This window comes from Neolamprologus multifasciatus, chromosome 23 (assembly GCF_963576455.1).
Source record: "Neolamprologus multifasciatus chromosome 23, fNeoMul1.2, whole genome shotgun sequence".
NCBI lineage: Eukaryota > Metazoa > Chordata > Actinopteri > Cichliformes > Cichlidae > Neolamprologus > Neolamprologus multifasciatus.
Genome location: NC_140460.1, coordinates 4134608 through 4154249, shown reverse-complemented (window position 1 = coordinate 4154249; position 19642 = coordinate 4134608). Strand labels below are relative to the sequence as shown.

The window sequence follows — 19642 nt, the reverse complement described above, 5'->3', positions numbered from 1 at the left end:
CAGGACAGAGTTAATGCAGTCATATAATATGTAGTGTGTTGTGTGTATTTATTTTGCACAGTCACAAATGTGTGTAACCCAAACACCGTACTGCTGTATCTGTTTGGGAACCTTTCTGAGGGTTGAGTACCAAACCTGAAATAACAGAAATCTTCCCCTCGTTTTAGACACCTGGAGAATCCCGTGCAGACTTTGGAGGCCATGCTGCGTCCTAAGGTCGCGACCCTACCCGGTCACATCCAGGCTGTATATGTGCAGAATGCAGCCAAGCTGTTCGCCACCATCCTGAAGAACCAAGAGGGGAACACAGACAGCACAGCTGCACAGGAAACCAGCCAGATGATGATAGACAGGCTACCACTGTTTGTCCAGAGCGCTAACCTCGAGGTGCAGGAGAGGGTAAGATAAAGAGCCAGAGTCCTTACAGAGCCTGACCTTTAATGCTTCACAGATTACAAGGTTACCTACTGCATACAAATCGGATAAATACCTGCAACCTACAGTGCCTTTTCTTTTTCCTCAGGCGTCCTGCATCCTGCAGCTAGTTAAGTACATCCAGAAACTGCAGCAGAAGGATGTAGAAGTAGCAGAAGAAGTCAGCGCGTTGTTTGCTGGAGAACTCAATCCTGTAGCTCCGAAGGCACAGAAGAAAGTGCCTGTTCCCGAAGGGTACGTTGGCTCAGCACACGAGATAAACGAAACAAAACTGCAATATCACATATTTTTACAGTTTGTAATCTTTTTGCTTAAAATGCAGTGTTTTTGTTTCTCACCTTTGCGGCGTAGCAGCAAGAGTAACTAAAACGTTTCGGCATTTATGCTGCATGTGTCTGCTTTTGAGTTTTTCATAATGGAATACAACAACCGTGTTTGTGTGTGTAGGCTGGACCTGGATGCTTGGATCAACGAGCCTCCTTCTGAAAGCGAGTCTGAGGATGAGCAACCCAAGGCTATTTTTACCAAGGAGGAGCCCAAACACTCACGCCCCCGTCACACAGAGGTGGACGAGAAAGAGCTGGCAAGGGTGCGTAGGTTGGTCTTTGTATCATTGATAAACTGCAAAGAGCAGTTATGATCCAGGACTCTATGTCCAAATGTGGTTTTTGTTTTAGCTTGTAACATTTGAGGTGTTTGACCTTTTTGTGTTGTTACTGAAATTTGTATAATGTCAGCTGTAAAAATTGCCACCATGAGTAAGAAATAGTTTCAAAGCAACTTCTCAATTTTAACTGATGGAACATGGAACAAAAACAGTACACAACTCTGACTTTTGTTGTTGTTTTAACGGACAGGATTAGTAAAAGTCTCATCATTTTTGGTGTTTTGTTTGTTTTTTTTTAATACCGTTTTCTTTTACAAAGTGCTGACTAATAGAAAGAGTAGAGTATGGTTTTAAGCGATCATGGAGGAAAAGAGGAACAGAGATGTTGGCCCTGCAATCACTACATGTTAATGCCACCTCAGCAGATGGTTTTCCCTTAAAAAAGCCTTAAAACCAGTTGGACTTGTGCTTTCTTTATCAGGGGAAATTGACATTTGGTTTTCCATCTTCCCCTCTGAAAGAACTTTTCGTATCTGAATGAATTTTGTTCCGAGTGTTGCTCTATGGCTCTTCTGCCACCTAAGACAGAGGTTTGAGGTTGGGGAGGAAACTGTCTGCAGATTGGACGAATCCGGTCCTGTAAGCACTAATTCCAACAGTAGGAAATCCCACCGTGTGCACTTCTTCTGATCTGTAGCAGTCATAGACACGCATCAGGACTTTGAAGCAGAATTGTACAATGTAATGTTTGATCTTAGTTTTAGAAAGTGACAGACCGACGATGCTGCCAGCACTGTTTCTAGTCTTGGATATGAATTATTTATTGTTTCGCTACATTACTTTAAATGTTGTTATATGCCAAAGCCTTCAGGTTTTTTCATCATTAAAGTTTTTTTTTTAAATGAACGGGAACATATGTGATAAAATGGTCTGTGACTGTTTATTAATGTTGCCATTGACTCAGAATCAATATTAACCTCCTCAGACTCACAGTTAGTAAATCTGGCCCTTGGATCCCAGCTCATGCTATAAGTAACGTAGTCTGTTCATGAATTCATATTATATTTCTTGTTTCCACTACAAGAGGAGAGAAGCCAGAAAGCAGGAGCAAGCCAACAATCCATTCTACATCAAGGCCTCTCCATCTTCTCAGAAGGTATGCTCACCGTCTTCAGTAATTACTTTGTGTTGGTAGTCATTTTCACTGCACAGGGTATTTAATAAAAGTAGTTACGCTCATGTATGGTAAAAACCTTTTTGAAATGAATTCTTTTATGTGTAGGTGTACCAGGAAGCTCCAGGAGTGGAACACATCCCAGTCGTGCAGATTGATCTCAGCGTGCCTCTCAAAGTTCCAGGTGGGACACGCAATCCTCATATTACTACAAAACCTAAAAAAAGGAACCCCAATATAACTATCATAACTTCACCTGAATCTAAGTGCAGCCTTACCTGCAAACATACTGTTGTGTCACAATTTTTCTATTCTTATACTGAAAATGATCAACGTTACCCTTAGCTACAACTTGCCCTCCCGCCCCACAGGTCTGCCTATGTCTGACCAATACGTTAAACTAGAGGAGGAGCGTCGGCAGAAAGAGAGAGCAGAGAAAAAGAAGAAGGAGAAGAAGAAGAGGAAAGAAAAACGCAGCGGGCGAGGGAAGAAACACGACTCAGGCCCAGAGAGCGAGGAGGACATCACACCTGCACATGTGGTCGACATTGTTACAGAGGAGATGCCAGAGGTAGGCACGTGGTGACATCAAGAAGAAGACTTTATACAAATACTAAATTTAAAACATTCTGTAAGTTGTTGTTGAAACCTTCTTTTTCCGCCTGGTCCTTCTTTCTATGTAGTGTTGAAAGTTTTATTCCTTTATTATTTAATTTAGTTAATTTTAATTATTTTACACTGACATGTTCAAGGAAAATCATTTTCGCTCAGTTTTTTATAAATATATTTTTACTGTATCATCACAAAGATCACTGGAAGTCAGTAGCTCAGCTAATCTCTTGTGTTTTGTCCTACAGAATGCCTTACCCAGCGATGACGATGACAAAGACCCCAATGACCCTCACAAAGCCCTGGACATCGACCTGGACAAGTGAGTTTTATTTTACATGTGTTCGACCTTCATCACTTTAACTGCTGATTTTGAAGATGCCGAAGTCATCGTTTTTATATCTAAACTAGTCTGCCAGGCATTGAAATTTAAGGTTTTCCGCCCAAAGTTGTTGTTTGTGTTGTGTACCTTGTTTTAAAGCTGGAGGATTTCTAGTTTGAAATCCAGATATGTCAGAAAATAACTGAATAGTGAGTTCAACAGGGTCTGTTTTGTGGACAGATTTAGGCTGTTTTTTGAATTAAGCATGTAAAAGGTTTGCAGTCGATTCCAAGTGTAGCGTTTCCATTTGGAAGCAGTTCATTCAAATGCAAATGCCGTTCTCAAAGGGGATCTTATTTCAAATGAATCGAGCCAAACTTAGCGTGCACAAAAAAAACAAATTTATTAGAGAGTGTGGGAACGTAAGAAGTGGCCAAATCAGCATTTTGGAACATTCAGAAAAAAATGAAGCACCTGTGAACATGAAAAGGCCACGATTTAAGTCAGCAGTGGTGGATGATCGCAGGATGCTTTCCATGGTAAAGAAAAACCACATCACAGCATCTAGGCAAGACACTAATCTCCACAATGTAGACACATGATTAGCCAAAAACATCTTTAAAAAAAATAATAAGCCATAAACTTTGATTCCCTGCAATTATGTCAAATGTCCAATTATATTTGAGTTAATGAAAATGGAGGACTTTGTATAAATTAGCATAGCATTGCAATTAGCATATTAGCATTGACCACCACTGTGGTTAATGCTAATATTTTTCTTAAATCCTCCAAATTGAACCTAAAAGTTGCATTTTAATCCTTTCGTTTCAAACCTGTTGTTTTGGTGTGCTGAGGCAGAGATAAAAACTGTTGCTCTTCAAACATTTCATGAAAGTGTAGTTTTAGCATTTATTCCTGAAGCTTTTCAGTCACAGCATTAAAGCCAGTGTGACCGGCCCTCTCCCTCCTCGCCCTCCTCCTCATGGCGTTCTGCTTTCTGCTTCCTCTTTTCTGTGCCTACACACACCCATTACTGCCTCTTTGTGTGGGCAGCTTATTGGAAACAACTGCGCGCAGGTGAGTAGCAGCCCAGCCATAGCACCTGACCTCTGACTGTGCACAGGTCACCTTTTTTCTTTCTCTCTGTCTTGCTTTCCAAGTAGCCGTCCTGCTCTTTTCAACTAATATAGCTGTCTGTTCCTTACCTATCTGAAGCTCGTAATGTCCACTTTCTCTTTTTGCTTTTCTTCCCTTCGATCTGTTCTTTAGTTGTAGCATTTGACCTAGTGATGCATAACGATATTGTAGTATCCCGCTTCCCTTAAAACTGCTTCTTCTTCTTTTTATTTATTTTTTTAATGTTCTTGAAAATATCAGCATCTCTATTTCTGAACAAGCAGTTCTGATTTATCTGTCCTTAAAGAAAAGGAAACAAAATGATTTCCTAGAAAGAAAGAAAATAAGAACTGGCTGCTGATGTTCTCAGGACTTAATCTTTCACCCTTTAAATTCCCAGAATAGTTTCCTAAAAGCATGTTGGCTCTTCATTTTCTTGTACTGGGCAATCGGCATCAACATGCTTTTAGAAACCTATCCCAGGGGTTCGACGCTATAGTGTAATTCCTTTCTCTTAGATCTGCTCAGCTGAGTTTAGTAGACTTGGCATGCCCCCAGACTGTCTCCAGCTGTTTTTAAGTGGATACGCTTTGCCCGCCCTCAGTGGAAAAAGATGTGGCCTTAAGCCAAGGATAGAATGTGGATCGTTTGAATAATGTGTCGATGAGATCATGCAGGACAAGCTGTAAACAGTTTTGGTCTTATAAATTAATGTTTACTTACAAAAACACATGTGGAAGTCTTTCTTTTGGATTGTAATTCTAAAAGAAAAATGACACCACAAAAGCAAGGTTACTTAATTCTAGGAATTTAAAGCTGAAAGAATAAAACCAAAAAAGAAAATTTACTTAAATTGGAGACTGATGACACAGCATGGTTTTATATAATATCTATATTAGATCTTATATTATATATAAAGATTTTCCAACAGGGGGCTATAGTGCACGCTACTGACTCCTAATTTCCGGCTTTTAGGACGTAAGTTTACCAGCTCTTATCACTTCAGTATGGAGGGCGTTATTAGGATCGATCGTGGAGCTCTGCTAGAGGAATGTCTTGTGCTTTGAATGAGACCTGGCTGCTTCACAGTGCAGAACATGTGCTTGAGAATGGTGGATTGCTGCACCCTACATGCCTTGTTCACCTTTAACAATTAATACTCAAGGAATGCATCTTTCAGATGATGTAGCCCCGGAGGATCAAAATCACCTCCCAAGTCCTTCTCTGTGCAGAGTTAAAATATGTATCTGTATGTTTTGTTTGTGCAGGCCGCTTGCAGACAGCGAGAAGCTACCGGTCAGGTCACATCGTGCAGCAGGGGCTCCAAAAAGCCCGGCTGAGGATGGAGAGGCAGAAAATGCCACGCCACAGGAACCCAAGAAGAAGAGCAGCAAAGAAAAGAGGGACAAGAAGAAGGATAAAGAGAGGGATAGGAAGGTGAGGTTAAGATGCTGGAAACATTTGCCACCTTCTGGTCATAAATCAGATTCACGGAGCACTCAGAGCGAGGGGAGAACAGCAGCGCGCCGTCAGCTGCGCCGTCGCAATTTGATGACTCAGTGTTTGCATTTCTTAACCTGACTGACACCGACTGGAATATTTTCTCCTGTTTCCACAGAGGAGCAAAGAAGAGAAGAAGAAGAAAAAACACAAACATGAAGAAAAGGAGGAGGATCTTCTTGGAGGTCAAGCAGAAGAGCCCGCGGTCCAATCGGAAGAAACGAAGGAGGTGGAAGCACAGCCCACTTCAACTAGTGCTGAGGTACGCCTTTATAACATGTTGGACCGAGGACGTTTCCTACGCGGCGCCGCAGTTTGTATCTAACATCCAAACACTGGTTTTAATTACCAGATCTATAAAATTATAATTAAAATGGCTTAAAGGATACCTTAAGGCAGTGGTTCCCAAACCTTTTTTGCTGGGCCCCCCTTTGTTTTACAAGAAAAATGTTTGCGCGCCCCCCCCACCCCACCTCACGCACACGCACGCACCATTGCGGTTTATTTCACACCTCAAACATTTAGTAAACAACTAAGCAAATACAAGTAATCTGCAATAAATTACAGGTAGTAAGAAAATAAACTACTAACTCTTTTATGCTACGTCCACACCTACACGGGTATTTTTGAAAACACAGCTGTTTCGTCCACACGTAAACGGCGTTTCGAATCACCGAAAACTGAGATTTTTTTAAAACTCCTTTTTTTGCGTTTACGTGTGGACGAGGAATACGGAGTTCGTCACGCAACGTCAAAGGTATCATGTAGAGGTGGGAATCACCATACATCCTACGATACGATATTATCACAATACTTAACGCACGATACGATATTATTGCAATTTTTAAAAAATATTTTGCGATATTCAGATTCTGTACATAAAGGTAAACTTTATCAATATTCATTTTATCTAATATCAAAGTCTCACACTCAGTCTTTCTCTCATTTCAGTTTTATTGTTGACAAACTGAACGGTTTGTATTACAGTCTAGTCCAACTTAACTGAATCAACCATCTGGTACAATTATAGCTATTCTGAACTATGCAGTTTATGAAAACTATGCAGCCCCTTCAGCAACTGAAGAATTTGAAAGTAAATTAAAACAAAATATAATTTTACATTAAATAAAAAAGTTTTAAACTTAATTAAAATAAAACATGTCTTAAATTAAAATAAGTAAACTGTCATGTTTATTGCTGCCAAAAAACAACTTAAACACATTTGGACAGTGAAGGAATGTCAGGATTCTTGCTCAGAAAAAGGATCAACATGCTCTGAAGTCAGAGCACAAAAACCTTTTTTGTAACAAAATATCGATTTCTGCTGTCCCTGTATCCATACATTATTAGCAAACAAAATATCACGATACTACACAGTATCGATTTTTTTCCCCCACCCCTAGTATCATGTGCCTTTTTTCACGTCACACTGTGCGCCACGTTATTGTTTACATGAGATGAATTGCAGAATGGCAGATAGAGACAAAATACTGTTAATCTGACTGTCTGCAGGTTTTACACAATTACATATACACATGCAGCTACTGTCCCTCCATTTAGAAAGGCAGAGGCGTCACGGTGTAATTATTTTACATGTAGTTGTTTTTTTCCTGTGTAATAATATTCAACATCTATTAATACATTTTTCAATCCCTCTGCAAAAACATAAACAGCTGTGGGATACTGTTTGTCCGTGATTTGAACAGGGGGAACAAATCGTAGCAGGATGAGCCTGATGTTATTTGTATCCCACTGTAACTTTACTGTATAAAGAGCAAACATCTCCAAAATGTCAGGAGTAGTTAGTCATTACAACAAGTGTTTGTGAACTAAAAATCAAGAATGTGGGATCCTGTTTGTCCGTGATTTGAACAGCCCAGCGCTGCTCCCGACGAAGGGAAAACCAATTATGCAGGGAGACCTACCTCGGCACTCCTGCAGGTGAAGCCAAAGGGCAGATATGCTTCACCATATTTTCTAGTCTTGGCTTAGAATGAAGTTGGTTTGGAAACATATTCAGCGATGCTTCATCTCCTGATTTGTGTTTGTGGAGGCGCATCGTGCTAGCAGTGTCCAAGCATTGTTTTTTTTGTTTTGTTTTTCCTTTTCATACCGCGCCCCTCCTGCAATGGCTCTGCACCCCTCCTAGGGGGCGGGCCCCACACTTTGGGAAGGTCTGCCTTAAGGAGTGCTCCACAAATTCTATCAAATGGTTAAATGCAAGCAGACACGTTTTATCATGTTCATTAACTCGGCGCTTCCATTGCTTTTTCCCAGCCTGTCTTTCAATCGGCTATAGCGATCAAGTATCAGTTTCCTTGTAGCCGACTGTGCAGTCTCTTGCCAAATACTTGATTTATTCATGAAACAGGACAGTGTATTCTCTGTATCCATTTTCATGAATAGTAGTAAGACACAGAACCTGTTTGGCCCTCGCCCCTCTCACCTCCTCGCGCTCCTCTCCCTCCCTTCCTCTTTTAGGTTTCGGACCTGGATTTCTGGCTCTCAAATGCTCCAGTGCCCTCTAACACCCAGGTTGAGTCATGCCCCTCTTTCTCTCTCTTTCTCTCTCTCTCTTTCTGTCTCTCTCACCCTGTCCTGCCCACATCTGTTCAGTTTCATGACACGGTTTTCAATCAACCTGCCTCAGACATCGGTGTAACCATACGTTCTGTCTCTGCTGCCCTTGAGTTGTTCCTTCTTTTTTTTTTTCCTCCCCTCCGCATCCTTTGACACTGCCTCTCTTTCACAGGGCTCACAACACTATATTCTCTCATTTTCCAGCACCCTTCTGCTTTCTAGCATGTGTGTGTACACAGTATGTATCTGTATTTGTCTCGCACTTCTTCTTGCCTTGTGTTGTGTCAGTCATGATGTCAGAGCGGGTGCTGTTACTTTTATTGTTTTGTTTTTGTTTTTTGTGATCTTTGTTTATTGATTTCTTTATTTTTGAAGAAGTGACAATGGACCAAATGTCACTAAAATGACTTTGAACCAGTGTGGTCCTGGTACCCATGCTGGTGTGAAACACACACACACACACACACACAAACTCCAAACAGAAGCTGGAGTCATTTTAGTGGTAGACAGGATATGTGAGCTTCAGCTAACAGTTATTAGCTGAGGTAGCTGATCATGGCTCAAGAGTTGGGAGTTCGCCTTGTAATCGGAAGGTTGCCGGTTCGAGCCCCGGCTTGGACAGTCTCGGTCGTTGTGTCCTTGGGCAAGACACTTCACCCGTTGCCTACTGGTGGTGGTCAGAGGGCCCGGTGGCATCAGTGTCTGGCAGCCTCGCCTCTGTCAGTGCGCCCCAGCAGTGTTGCCAACTTAGCGACTTTGTCGCTATATTTAGCAAGTTTTCAGACCCCCTAAAAAAAAAGACATGAAAGCGCATATCGCTTTTACTCTCAACAAGCAGCGGGTGCTGTAACGCAGTCAGTTCTTCTTTTACTCTTATGCTGTTTTGTGGATCACAAGGTTTAAAACTACTTATAAACACACACACACAAAGTAACTCCACCAGAGTGCCTATTTCGGGTCACTTTTGCCGGTCCAAGCCCGGGTAAAGGAGCAGGGTTGGAATTGTGACATTAAAAAAACAATAATTGCTAAAATAAATTTAATTTGTAGTTCTAAATAAATTCTAAATGCATTTAGGACGTTTTTTACTCACTTTGTCTCTTCCACGATGTTATTTCTCTCTCCAACAACATAGATTACAATACATTAGCATGACAAATTATGCAAATTAGGTGATGACGTCATTTAGCGACTTCTAGCGACTTCTAGGACAACCAATAGCGATTTTCCTTACTGAGGAGTTGGCAACACTGCGCCCCAGGGTGGCTGTGGCTACAATGTAGTTTGCCATCACCGGTGTGTGAATGGGTGAATGACTGGATGTGTAAAGCGCTTTGGGGTCCTTAGGGACTAGTAAAGCGTTATATAAATACAGGCCATTTACCAGTTATTGCTGGGATAGCCTTTCATGGTTCTAGGTTGGACACCAGCACCTCAGTGGTGGAAGAGGGGTAAACAGCTCCCCAGAAACTGGCCCAGAGTCCTTTCCTCTTACGTCACCACTGTATGAGCACAATATCCACTCTCCATTATCCCTTCAGTGTGGGGCCATACTTATCTTTGTTTCTGTCTGAAAACCAAGTAGAATTTCCCAAATCAGCTGCTAAACTTCACCTTTACTAATAGACTTTTTGATGACTGTTTTCTTTCATTAAAAAAAATAAATAAATAGTAAAATTACTTTCTCACTTGTTTTAAATTAAGTCTGTGGTCATACCAGGACAGCGCTCTCACACCATTTCCAGCTTGTTTAAATAAGCTAAGCTATCCAGTTGCTCCGCTATTTCATCCTGACTGTTCGATGAAAAGACTGACTGTTTCCTTAGCTGTACATGTGACCCAGATGAGAGCAAAGATTTCGTTTGGCTCCGTCATGACTGTACGCTCAGATCTGTCGGGCCTTTTAACTTTCCCTTTGGGCATTTCTGTTATTAATCATTTGAACTGTCAGCCCAAGAGTTAAAGCTGCCCCAGTAATATGCATCGATGTCTTCGTGGAACGCTTGTTTTTGTTCTGGCTGTCACACCAGCGTCCCAGATCGTACTGTTGCATATATTTAGCCTGTCAGTCAGCCTGCTTCAGTTTCGAGCAGCACCCAGTGTAGCTGGTTAGTGCAGTGGATCCAGCAGTTGTACAGCAAAACCGCTGTAGGTGTAGAGGTCCATGTTTAGCATTCTTCCATGCAGCACTCTTGGCTCATTGTACCTGATGTTTGTTTGTGGTGTCACTCAGCTCAGTAGGTTGCAGGTGATCATGAATGACTTCTCTTATGAATGACTGAGTGAACTCACTAACCTCACTTACCTGTGTCAACACAGGAGTGGTAGAAAGTTTTGCATGTGTTAAACGCTGTGGTTGTTCTTGTTTGTGTGTTTATTTGGTGGCGTGCTGGTGTATCTGAACAGGAAGCAGCAACAGTAGCAGCAGCAGAAGCCGCCCCTGCGCCCGAGGCGCCTGCTGGCACAGCGGCCGACTCTGAGCCCGAGGAGCCCAAAGACACCGAGACGGAGGAGAGTGTGAGTTAACGCAGACGAGGCAATAGTTGGAAGTAGGGCTGCACGATTAATCGTTAGAAAATCGCGATCTCAATTCATACTTATGTGCGATCTCATTTCCAAATGACAACGATTTAAAAAAAAAAAGAAAAAAAGACGACGATTGTACGATTGATCCGGGACGTAATCTGCATGAAAACAAGCGCTCACTCTTCCTGCTCAACAAATGACAAGGGCGGAGCCTTATACCACGTGATACAGAAGCTGTGCAGTGTGATGCTAAAATTAGCAGGAAAAAACAACGGAGAGCACGTCAGGGATGACGAGAAAGTGACAGGAGAAAATCCGTCCCGGTCAACCACCCAAACATCAATAACGGGAACCTTATACAGCGCTTCCCTATACACGTCGAACTCCCGCAGGCATAAAGAAATTACGGAGGCTATCACCTGACCAAAGACTGTGCAAAACGAGGGATTTAGAAAAATGATCAACACCCTAGACAAACGCTACACAGTGCCGTCCCGCAACTATTTTTCTATTGTTGCACTACCTGCTCTATACACGCAGCGTCGAGCAACGGTGGAGACGGAATTTCAAGCAGTGCAACATTTTGCGGCAACGACAAAACGTGAGCATTTGTTGTTTTTATGTTTATTTATTGTTTTTATGTTCAGTCTCAACTGTTACGAAGTTGATGTGCAGTTAATAAGTGCAATAAATATTTATACTGGAAAAGAAAATCGTGAGAGAATCGTGATCTCAATTCTAAGCAAAAAAAAAATCGTGATTCTCATTTTATGCAAAATCGTGCAGCCCTAGTTGGAAGGAACAAAGTTTGACAGCACTGCTCGAGATTCCAGTTTACAGTAACCCCGACTGGACTCGGGGAATTGGCAACTCTAATTCTGATACATTTGTGTGAACGACGTGTCGCAGACCTGCCAGTTTCTGTGGGCTCTGGGGGAGTAATTCTGCCACTTTGTGTTTTATTTTCATTAGCATTAACACTCAATGGCAATTAAACATCACTTCAGGAAATTTATCTCCTTCTTTGGGTTTTTCTCTATAGAAGTCCTCCAAGCACAAGAAGAAGAAGCAGAAAAAAGAGAAGGAAGAGAAGGAGAAGAAAAAGAAAAGGAAGCATCATCACCATCACCACCACAGCGATGGAGGTGGAGAGGAGTCTGTGCAGAATGGCACCGTTGAGGAGGAGGAGCCTCTGCCGGTCAGTGCCGAACAACCACAACATTAAACTTAACCATCATTATTTTTAATTTGTAAACTACGGGTTATGTTTCCTAAATCAGAATCGGTACAAATGTACACGTACAAAGAATTGGGCTCATTCGTTTTCTTCGTTGCTCTCAATTTACTTAACAGAATAGATAAGAAACATTACTGATAAAAGCACGACACAGACAATAGCAATTTGTATAGCATGTTTAAATGTGCAGTGCACCAAGATCTTGGAATAAAACATTTACCAAGCTGGGGATGGATAACTGGTTACTATACAGTATATACATGAGGAATTGATGATATAGATGTATAGGTATGTACAATACTATATTGATACGTACAACAAAACATTACGTTCAGCACTCTTTGGTTTTAGCATTTGGTGGATGTTAAAGTAGAGATGATATGAGTGAAGTAAAAATTAAATTGGCATCCTTGTGTCATTCCTCTTCGATTGAAAACAGACAAACAAAAGCTTACTGACCTCAAAGACACAAATAACTCAAAGCCGCATGTAGGCAGAATAATTTCTCATCATTCATCTGAGCTCCACTGGGTAAACCTACTTACTGCTGCCAGCACACACTGCCTTCCTTGTTATATAGCAGCTAGGTAGGAGCTCCTGTTGCCTTGTTAGCATGCTTAGTGGCTGAGAATGCCTCCTCTGACCTGAGCTCTTCTCTCCTTTCAGCCCATGTCCAATTACTGCCTGCTGGCTGAGAACTCCTACATCAAGATGGTGAGTGATGGTGACTGCGATGCCAGGCTTTGGAAATTTGTTTTGCTCTCAATTTGTTAAAATAATTCCGGTCTCATTTTGGCAATGAAAACATTTAATTTTCAAATTTAATTTTTAGCATCCAAAGCTGCTCACGCCTTCTCCAATCTAATAGTTTGCATTGTTAATTAAAATGCACCAAGTGAACCAGATTGTGATAAATAGTCTGCTTTATTTCGACATGTTGGGTTCTTCTGTTTACTTTAGTAAGACGATAAATAAAATCATTTTCTTGCTACATTATAGCACACGTTTCTTTCTAGATGCTGAGAAAGAGAAACGTTGTTGTTTCCATGATCCAGCATGTGGAGTAATTAGAGTTAAAAAACCAAAAAGAACTCTCATATACAGATTTCTTTTTCTCTTCCTCTCTTTAAAGATGATGGAGGATGCTGATCAGGTATTGGTTAAAGTTTTGTCCTAGATGTGTTTCTCTCTGGTCTCGTTGCTCTTTACAGGCCTTCCTCCTTGGGCAGACTAATTTATGTTTCTCTAGCGCAGCAGCGCTCGGTTTCTCAGAATGATTCTGTCCTTGTGATTATCTCCTTGTGTTCACTTCTTGGAAATGGTGATGTGTGCTCTGGATCTGGGTAATGACTCTGATTTGCCTTGTTAACACTGTGTAAAGAGAGGAAAGATGAGACCGTAATTCACTGTTCCAAAATCCACGTTTAGCACTTTCCTTGTTTTCCCTCTTCCCCGTAAGGTGTGTGACATCCAGGGGAACCTACAGGATGGCAGTCAGGTGGTGGTGTCTGTCATCTTTGAAAATAAGAGTGACAGCTTCCTCAAATCCATGGAGTTCAATGTGCTGGACTCTCTGAACTCCAAGCTGCAGAGGCCAGAAGGGTCAGGTCCACATGATGGCCTCACCGTCCCCTTCCAGCTTCCCCCTGGTCAGTTATTATCTAAAGAAAAATTGTGTATGAATCCATCCATCCATGACTGTGAATTAAAAGCCCATAGCCCCCCTCAAATCTTTAGTATTCATATTTTGGAGGGGCATCCAATCAGAAGTAAGTAGCTTAAACTGAGGTTGAATTGAGCTGAAAGAGTTTTTGTTTCTTTTGTTCAGGCAGATTATTATCTGAGGCCCAGGATAAGATAAATTAGTATTATTTGAACCATGTAAAGCTAGTCTAGCATAACCCAAGATGGAAAATATGGGGTTGGAAATGGGCATCATACATATCCTTTGCTATAATATTGGCTTACTAAAAAAAATAAAATAAAACAAGCATTTTCCTGGTAATTGTAGTGGGGCTTTTCAGAATAAATGTCCATCCTTTTTACGGAGTTACAGATGATTCAAGCAGCAACTTAAAAATTTGTATTATATGAGTTTTTAAAGTTGTTGAGTTCCATAATTTGATGCTGAGAGCTTCTGTTTTTTCTTGTAGGAGTGTCCAATGAAGCACGATTTGTCTTCACTGTGCAGAGCATCGTAATGCCGCAGAAGCTGAAAGGAACCCTCACCTTTATTGTAAAGGTTTGTAGGAAAAGCAAACAAGTGCCGTGTATACTAAAAAGAAAACAAAATCGAATGAAAAATCTGAAATACAAATGAAACACAAACAAGATTGACGGGATTTTTCATACGTTATTATTAAACTTGTGGCTTAATTAATTAATCTTTTGTATTTGTAATACTAGAGTTGGCGTAGTAGCAGATGAGTTATTTCAAAGACCTATGAAGGAATCAAACTGGTGTTTTTAATATACTGTTTTGCTCCATTCCCACAGAACGAGGACTCCTCCACTCATGAGAAACTGGACTTCAAACTGCACTTTACCTGCACCTCCTACCTGATCACTACTCCTTGTTACAGGTTGGTTATGCCACTCCTCCATTCAGATCAGAGTTTCAGTGAGTCATTTAAACTTTTTAAAGAAGCTGTTGAAACTCATGTCAAAGTGTTTCCAGGTAGAAATCTTTGGAGTGGGAGAGTTTGTAGACTGAGTGGTTTAAGCGTGGCAGTAGAAAATGGCCATCTTTGAGAAAGAATAAATATCAGTAAATTTCACTTGCACTTGTTTTAAGATAGAGCTTGTGTGAAATTTTAAATTAAAAAGATCAAGAACCACGCTCTGGGAATCATTAAAATCTGTTAGATCTGTTGAATCTTCGTTAGATTTTAGTAACGGATAAATCTAAAATTGACTTCTTTTTGTTCTTTTGCTCTCTCAGTGATGCGTTTGCAAAGTTGCTGGAGTCGGGAGATCTGAAGAGCAGCTCGGTCAGACTGGAGGGAGTTAACATGCCCTTCCATCACCTTCTGGCCAGGATCTGCTTCCACCACCACTTTTCTGGTACCTTTACATTATCACTTATCAGGGATCTGAAACCTGTGCTACTTCACAAGCAGGAAATTACAATCATCAGAGGGGAATGTTTGAAAAGTATATTAGAAACCATCAAAGGTTGGATGGCTGACAACTTCCTCCAACTTAATGAAGAAAAGACTGAAGTCCTTGTATGTGCTCCAGACAGACATGTACCTAACATAATGAATGCTCTTGGTCCTCTTTCAACATTTGTGAAATCGTCTATCAGGAACCTCGGGGTAACCTTTGATTCTGCTCTTACCCTGGATGTCCACGTCAAATCTCTGGTTCGGTCATGCCTTTATCATTTAAGAAACATTTCTAAATTGAGCCCCATAGTGTCTCATACTGAACTGGAGATTGTTATCCATGCATTCATTTCATCACGATTGGACTACTGTAATTCACTGTTTACATGTCTAAACAAAAACTCCCTGGAGCGTCTGCAGATTGTCCAAAATGCTGCAGCAAGGCTTCTGACAAAAACATCAAAATACTCTCATGTGACACCGTTGCTTATACAGCTGCACTGGCTCCCCGTTGAATTCAGAGTCCATTTTAAGATTCTGGTTCTGACATTTAAAGCTCTTCAAGAACAAGCACCAGCGTACATCATTGAACTTTTACAGCCCTATGACTCTAGTAGGTCCCTGAGGTCTTGTGATCAGATACTTGTTATTCAGTATACAAGACTGAAAACCAAGGGTGATAGAGCTTTTGCTACTGTGGCCGCCAGACTGTGGAACTCTCTTCCTCAGAACTTAAGATCTGCAGACTCAGTGATTACTTTTAAAAAACAGCGTTCACAAAACCTGTGTTCACATCTTTTTAAAATTGCATTTTGTTAACTTTTGACTGTTTTTGTTTTATGCCTTGTAAAGCACTTTGTGATCTTTTATCTAGAAATGTGCTATATAAATAAAATTTTACTTACTTACTATTAATGCTGGCTAATTTTGACATTAATCCTGATGCGCTGCATTTGTGTGATTGTGCTTCTTCCTCGTCTTTGATTAGTTGTGGAGAGGATCGACTCCTGTGCCTCCATGTACAGCAGGTCTATCCAGGGTCACCATGTCTGTCTGCTGGTCAAAACGGTAAGCGACAATAACATAAATCTGAGTTAAAACCGAAGATGAAAAGAGTTTTCAGGTGGTGATGCTGACATTGTCCCCCACTTGTCTCCCCCTCTCTCCCAGTCTGCTCAGACCGTGTCCATTGACGCTAAATGTGACGAGCCAACGCTGCTTGGGAATGTGCTGGATGAGATCAAGCAAACCTTCTCTCAGTGCTGATTGTGTCTGACAGCCGAAGGATGCCCCACCCTCCACCCTACCGCTCCATCCCGCCCCTCCCTCACTGAAACACAACATAATCACGTTACGAAACACTGCGACTGGCACCTCCAGTATCGCCCTATTTATTAGTCCGCAGATTTGCAAGATTTCTTTCCCCTCCTCTGCTTCTCCAGCGCCCCACACTTTGGCCCTCTTCGCACTCTGTGGTCACTCCCTCACACTTGATGTTGCTTTACAGACTCATTGTGTACATGCTTCATCTTCTCTGCAGTGTAATTTTCATTTTTACTTCCTAGTTTTCGAACAGCCGCCCCGTTGCACCCCGACTCTGACTGAGCTCCCGTTTCTGGACGCCTGGCGTCCTCTGCTCTTTCCCGCGTCTCTTTCCGCCCTCCACTCTGTCGGGAATTCAATCTGTGACGGTCGCGTCATGTAATGTTGACAACTGGACTTTTGCTGTTAACGGTTGAATTGTATTTTTACTGTTTTGACGTTTTTGTCTTTGGTTTGTTTTGTTGTTTTGTCTTTTCTTTATCTTTGTCTGAAACCTGACTGCGCCTTCATCTAATCCCCTCCTTTACTGCTCACTAAAATCTGTGTGTGCTGCTCATCTGTGTAGGCCTTGAAAAAAGACAAATCAGGTGATTGACTCTTTTTTTCGAACTAGATGGGCGCTATAACCTGCTCACCCACCACTGACCTGGTGCCTGGAGAAGACCAGACACTGGGCAAGTGCAGTGAGCGGAGAGCAGAGGTGAAACCAAAGCTACAAATAAGGCATGGGTTTTAAGCTTGTATCGGGGTGCTTTTGCCCTACTTGCCTCTTGGCGAGGCTCAGAGCAGATCTGCTGGTGTTTAGTTGAACCGAATCCTTGTGTCTCTACGGGTGATTGTACAGTAGTTCAGTAGTTTTGCTCTGTGCCTTAGCCCTGCAGTCTGACCTACTCCGGCACTTCATAAGTCTCGTAGAGCCCCCACCTCTCCCCTGAGTGCACTGATCTAACAGTGCTAAACTGCAGATTGACCCTCCCCAAGGACTTTGAACATATCATTCCTTTGGCAAATCCAGTGCAATGTGAGGTTTCTATGACACCTGACAAAGCCACCTGTGTTCTACCACGCATGGAGGGTTTAGTTATTGTATAGAAGATGTAATAATATTGTAAAGCAGGATGCTGTTCTTTGTCTGAAGGCAGGTCGTCACTTGGCCAACGTGTTCACGGAATAATCTGACGTAAAGAGCTGACATCACTGTCCTCTGTGGGGGGGAAAAGACAACCTGTGACAAGTTAAAGGACACCACACTTATACTCTCAGCCTGCCTGTACTGTTTTAAAACTGCTGGTCTGCATATGAGATTGCTAAAAGTCATTTACTACTAAGCGGACGCTGTTAACTGGTCAGTGGCTTGAGGCGCCCTGTGAGTCAGTATTAATCAACACGGCATCCACAGTAAGGAAGCATCGCCTCTGTCAGCAGCAGCAGTTGTGAGGTTTTTGTCTGTCCTCATGTGAAATATTTGCGCCCGTCTCCCTCTCATGCATCACAGAAAAGGCCAGCTGACCCACCCATGTTTCTTTGTCCCTCCAGAAACTGCCTTGCTACTTTGTGTGTATGTGTGTGTTAGGAGAGTCTTTAAGAAAACACAACACCCGACTTCCTGTTGAACTCTATTCAATGTCTTCATTTGGATCATTCATGTTTAAAGCAACCACCCCGTCCACTTCAACTAATCCTTGTAGTAGCGAGAGTGAAAGGAAAAAAAAAGACTTTGTAGCGTCTCTGTTCATATATACTGGTAAGGCCCTCCTCTCTTGCATTTGTCTGCTATTGTAGATAAGAAATATGATAATGATGTCTGGCCTGAAGGTCAAGTCAGCCATTCCACTAGATTTTCAGTAGTAGAGTCTGAAATCAGAGGTGATCAGCTGTTTTTCAGGAACGTCAGTAGAAAATAATTATGTACGTGCTCCCTGTTCCTGAAAATGATATCCGTGAATCTGAGAAACGACTTCTCTAATCACACGCTGTCCTAATACTGATCATTCTGTGCATACTGTTAGATTAAAATTTGTATATTGCATGATTAGGAATGTACACTTTTATTTTCCTTGTTTCTTTCCCATGGACATGCTTACACGGACAAAGATGTCATTCCATTTTCTCCTTTGTTTTTCCTACTTTTTTTTTTTTTTAAATGAGGTTTTCTTGACCATTCTCTATTTTTGATGGTATTGTGTTTTTATCTATTCTAAGTGCAGACAATTAAAAGAAGTGATACCATTGAATGTTTTTAAATTATTAGTCACAGGGGAAGGAAGGGGGTTCTGTTTGGCGTCGCACCACTTAGGACATGGGGCTCACAATAACAGTAGAACAGGTTACGTGAAGCAGTGTACTGAGAGGCAAACCCGCTCTGTCTTAATGCTCTGTTGGTTCAGCTGTAGTGACTTATTCTACCAAGTTTGGCTTGTGACATTGAAATATACTCTCGTATGACAGATTTTTTTGAAGGTCCTGTCTTTTTATTTCTTCATATTCAACTCTACAATGTCATATTCAGAAGGGGACAACATAAATTACATTCCCTTCAAAGAAATTCCACTCAACAAAAAAATAAAAATAAAAAATAAAAGCTGTAAGAAGATGCTGTAGTCCTTTTGTGTGTGCGTGTTAAAGTGAGCCAATAAGCATACAAAAAACTAGTTTTGAATGAAATGATAGAAACCTGAAGTGTGTACGTGTAGATGAAGATTTGTTCTTGGCAAATTAATACCTGTCTCTTTATCAATAAAACAAGATGTGCTGCTTTGAACTTCAATTCCCAGAAAGCCTAGCAGCAGAAGTAATCGAGACCCCTACTGACTGACAGCGAGCAGCTGAGTTGAGAAAAGTTGAGCAGACAAAGCCTCAGATTGAAGTTTTATGAAAAAATTAATTGTTTTATCGAAAATGCCTCTTGGCCAACCTCCTTTTCCTCCTTAAGGCACCCGATAAAAAGAGGAGGCTGACAAGCTTTCGGTAGCAAAGATAACCGAGATCAAAATGAATTTCCGGTATAGACTTTCAAAACAAAACTCGCGATTCGAACTGTATTTTTCTCTAGGAGCAAGCAAAAATGGACACTTATGTATGTTTAGCTAGAAGTACATTAAACGAC

The 19642-nt window shown here is 41.4% G+C and overlaps 1 protein-coding gene across 8 annotated transcripts in view; it reads left to right on the top strand.

Annotated features, from left to right (window-relative positions):
• Positions 1 to 19127, top strand: part of ap3d1 (adaptor related protein complex 3 subunit delta 1) — a 31736-nt gene extending 12609 nt beyond the window's left edge. For 2 of the 8 annotated variants that reach the window (XM_085151340.1, XM_085151338.1), the window contains exons 15-35: positions 168 to 399; positions 524 to 669; positions 883 to 1024; positions 2127 to 2198; positions 2325 to 2400; positions 2588 to 2787; positions 3074 to 3147; positions 4201 to 4224; positions 5532 to 5700; positions 5882 to 6025; positions 8245 to 8298; positions 10750 to 10860; positions 11912 to 12067; positions 12773 to 12820; positions 13239 to 13259; positions 13566 to 13755; positions 14260 to 14348; positions 14603 to 14688; positions 15048 to 15169; positions 16202 to 16281; positions 16384 to 19127. In XM_085151340.1, the coding sequence (XP_085007466.1) occupies positions 168 to 399; positions 524 to 669; positions 883 to 1024; positions 2127 to 2198; positions 2325 to 2400; positions 2588 to 2787; positions 3074 to 3147; positions 4201 to 4224; positions 5532 to 5700; positions 5882 to 6025; positions 8245 to 8298; positions 10750 to 10860; positions 11912 to 12067; positions 12773 to 12820; positions 13239 to 13259; positions 13566 to 13755; positions 14260 to 14348; positions 14603 to 14688; positions 15048 to 15169; positions 16202 to 16281; positions 16384 to 16479 (2332 nt within the window). In that variant the 3' untranslated portion in view covers positions 16480 to 19127. The remainder of the gene's footprint in view (positions 1 to 167; positions 400 to 523; positions 670 to 882; positions 1025 to 2126; positions 2199 to 2324; positions 2401 to 2587; positions 2788 to 3073; positions 3148 to 4200; positions 4225 to 5531; positions 5701 to 5881; positions 6026 to 8244; positions 8299 to 10749; positions 10861 to 11911; positions 12068 to 12772; positions 12821 to 13238; positions 13260 to 13565; positions 13756 to 14259; positions 14349 to 14602; positions 14689 to 15047; positions 15170 to 16201; positions 16282 to 16383) is intronic. The other 6 variants (XM_085151342.1, XM_085151341.1, XM_085151344.1 and 3 more) reach the window with 4 other exon arrangements.
• Positions 19128 to 19642: the final 515 nt, after the last annotated feature.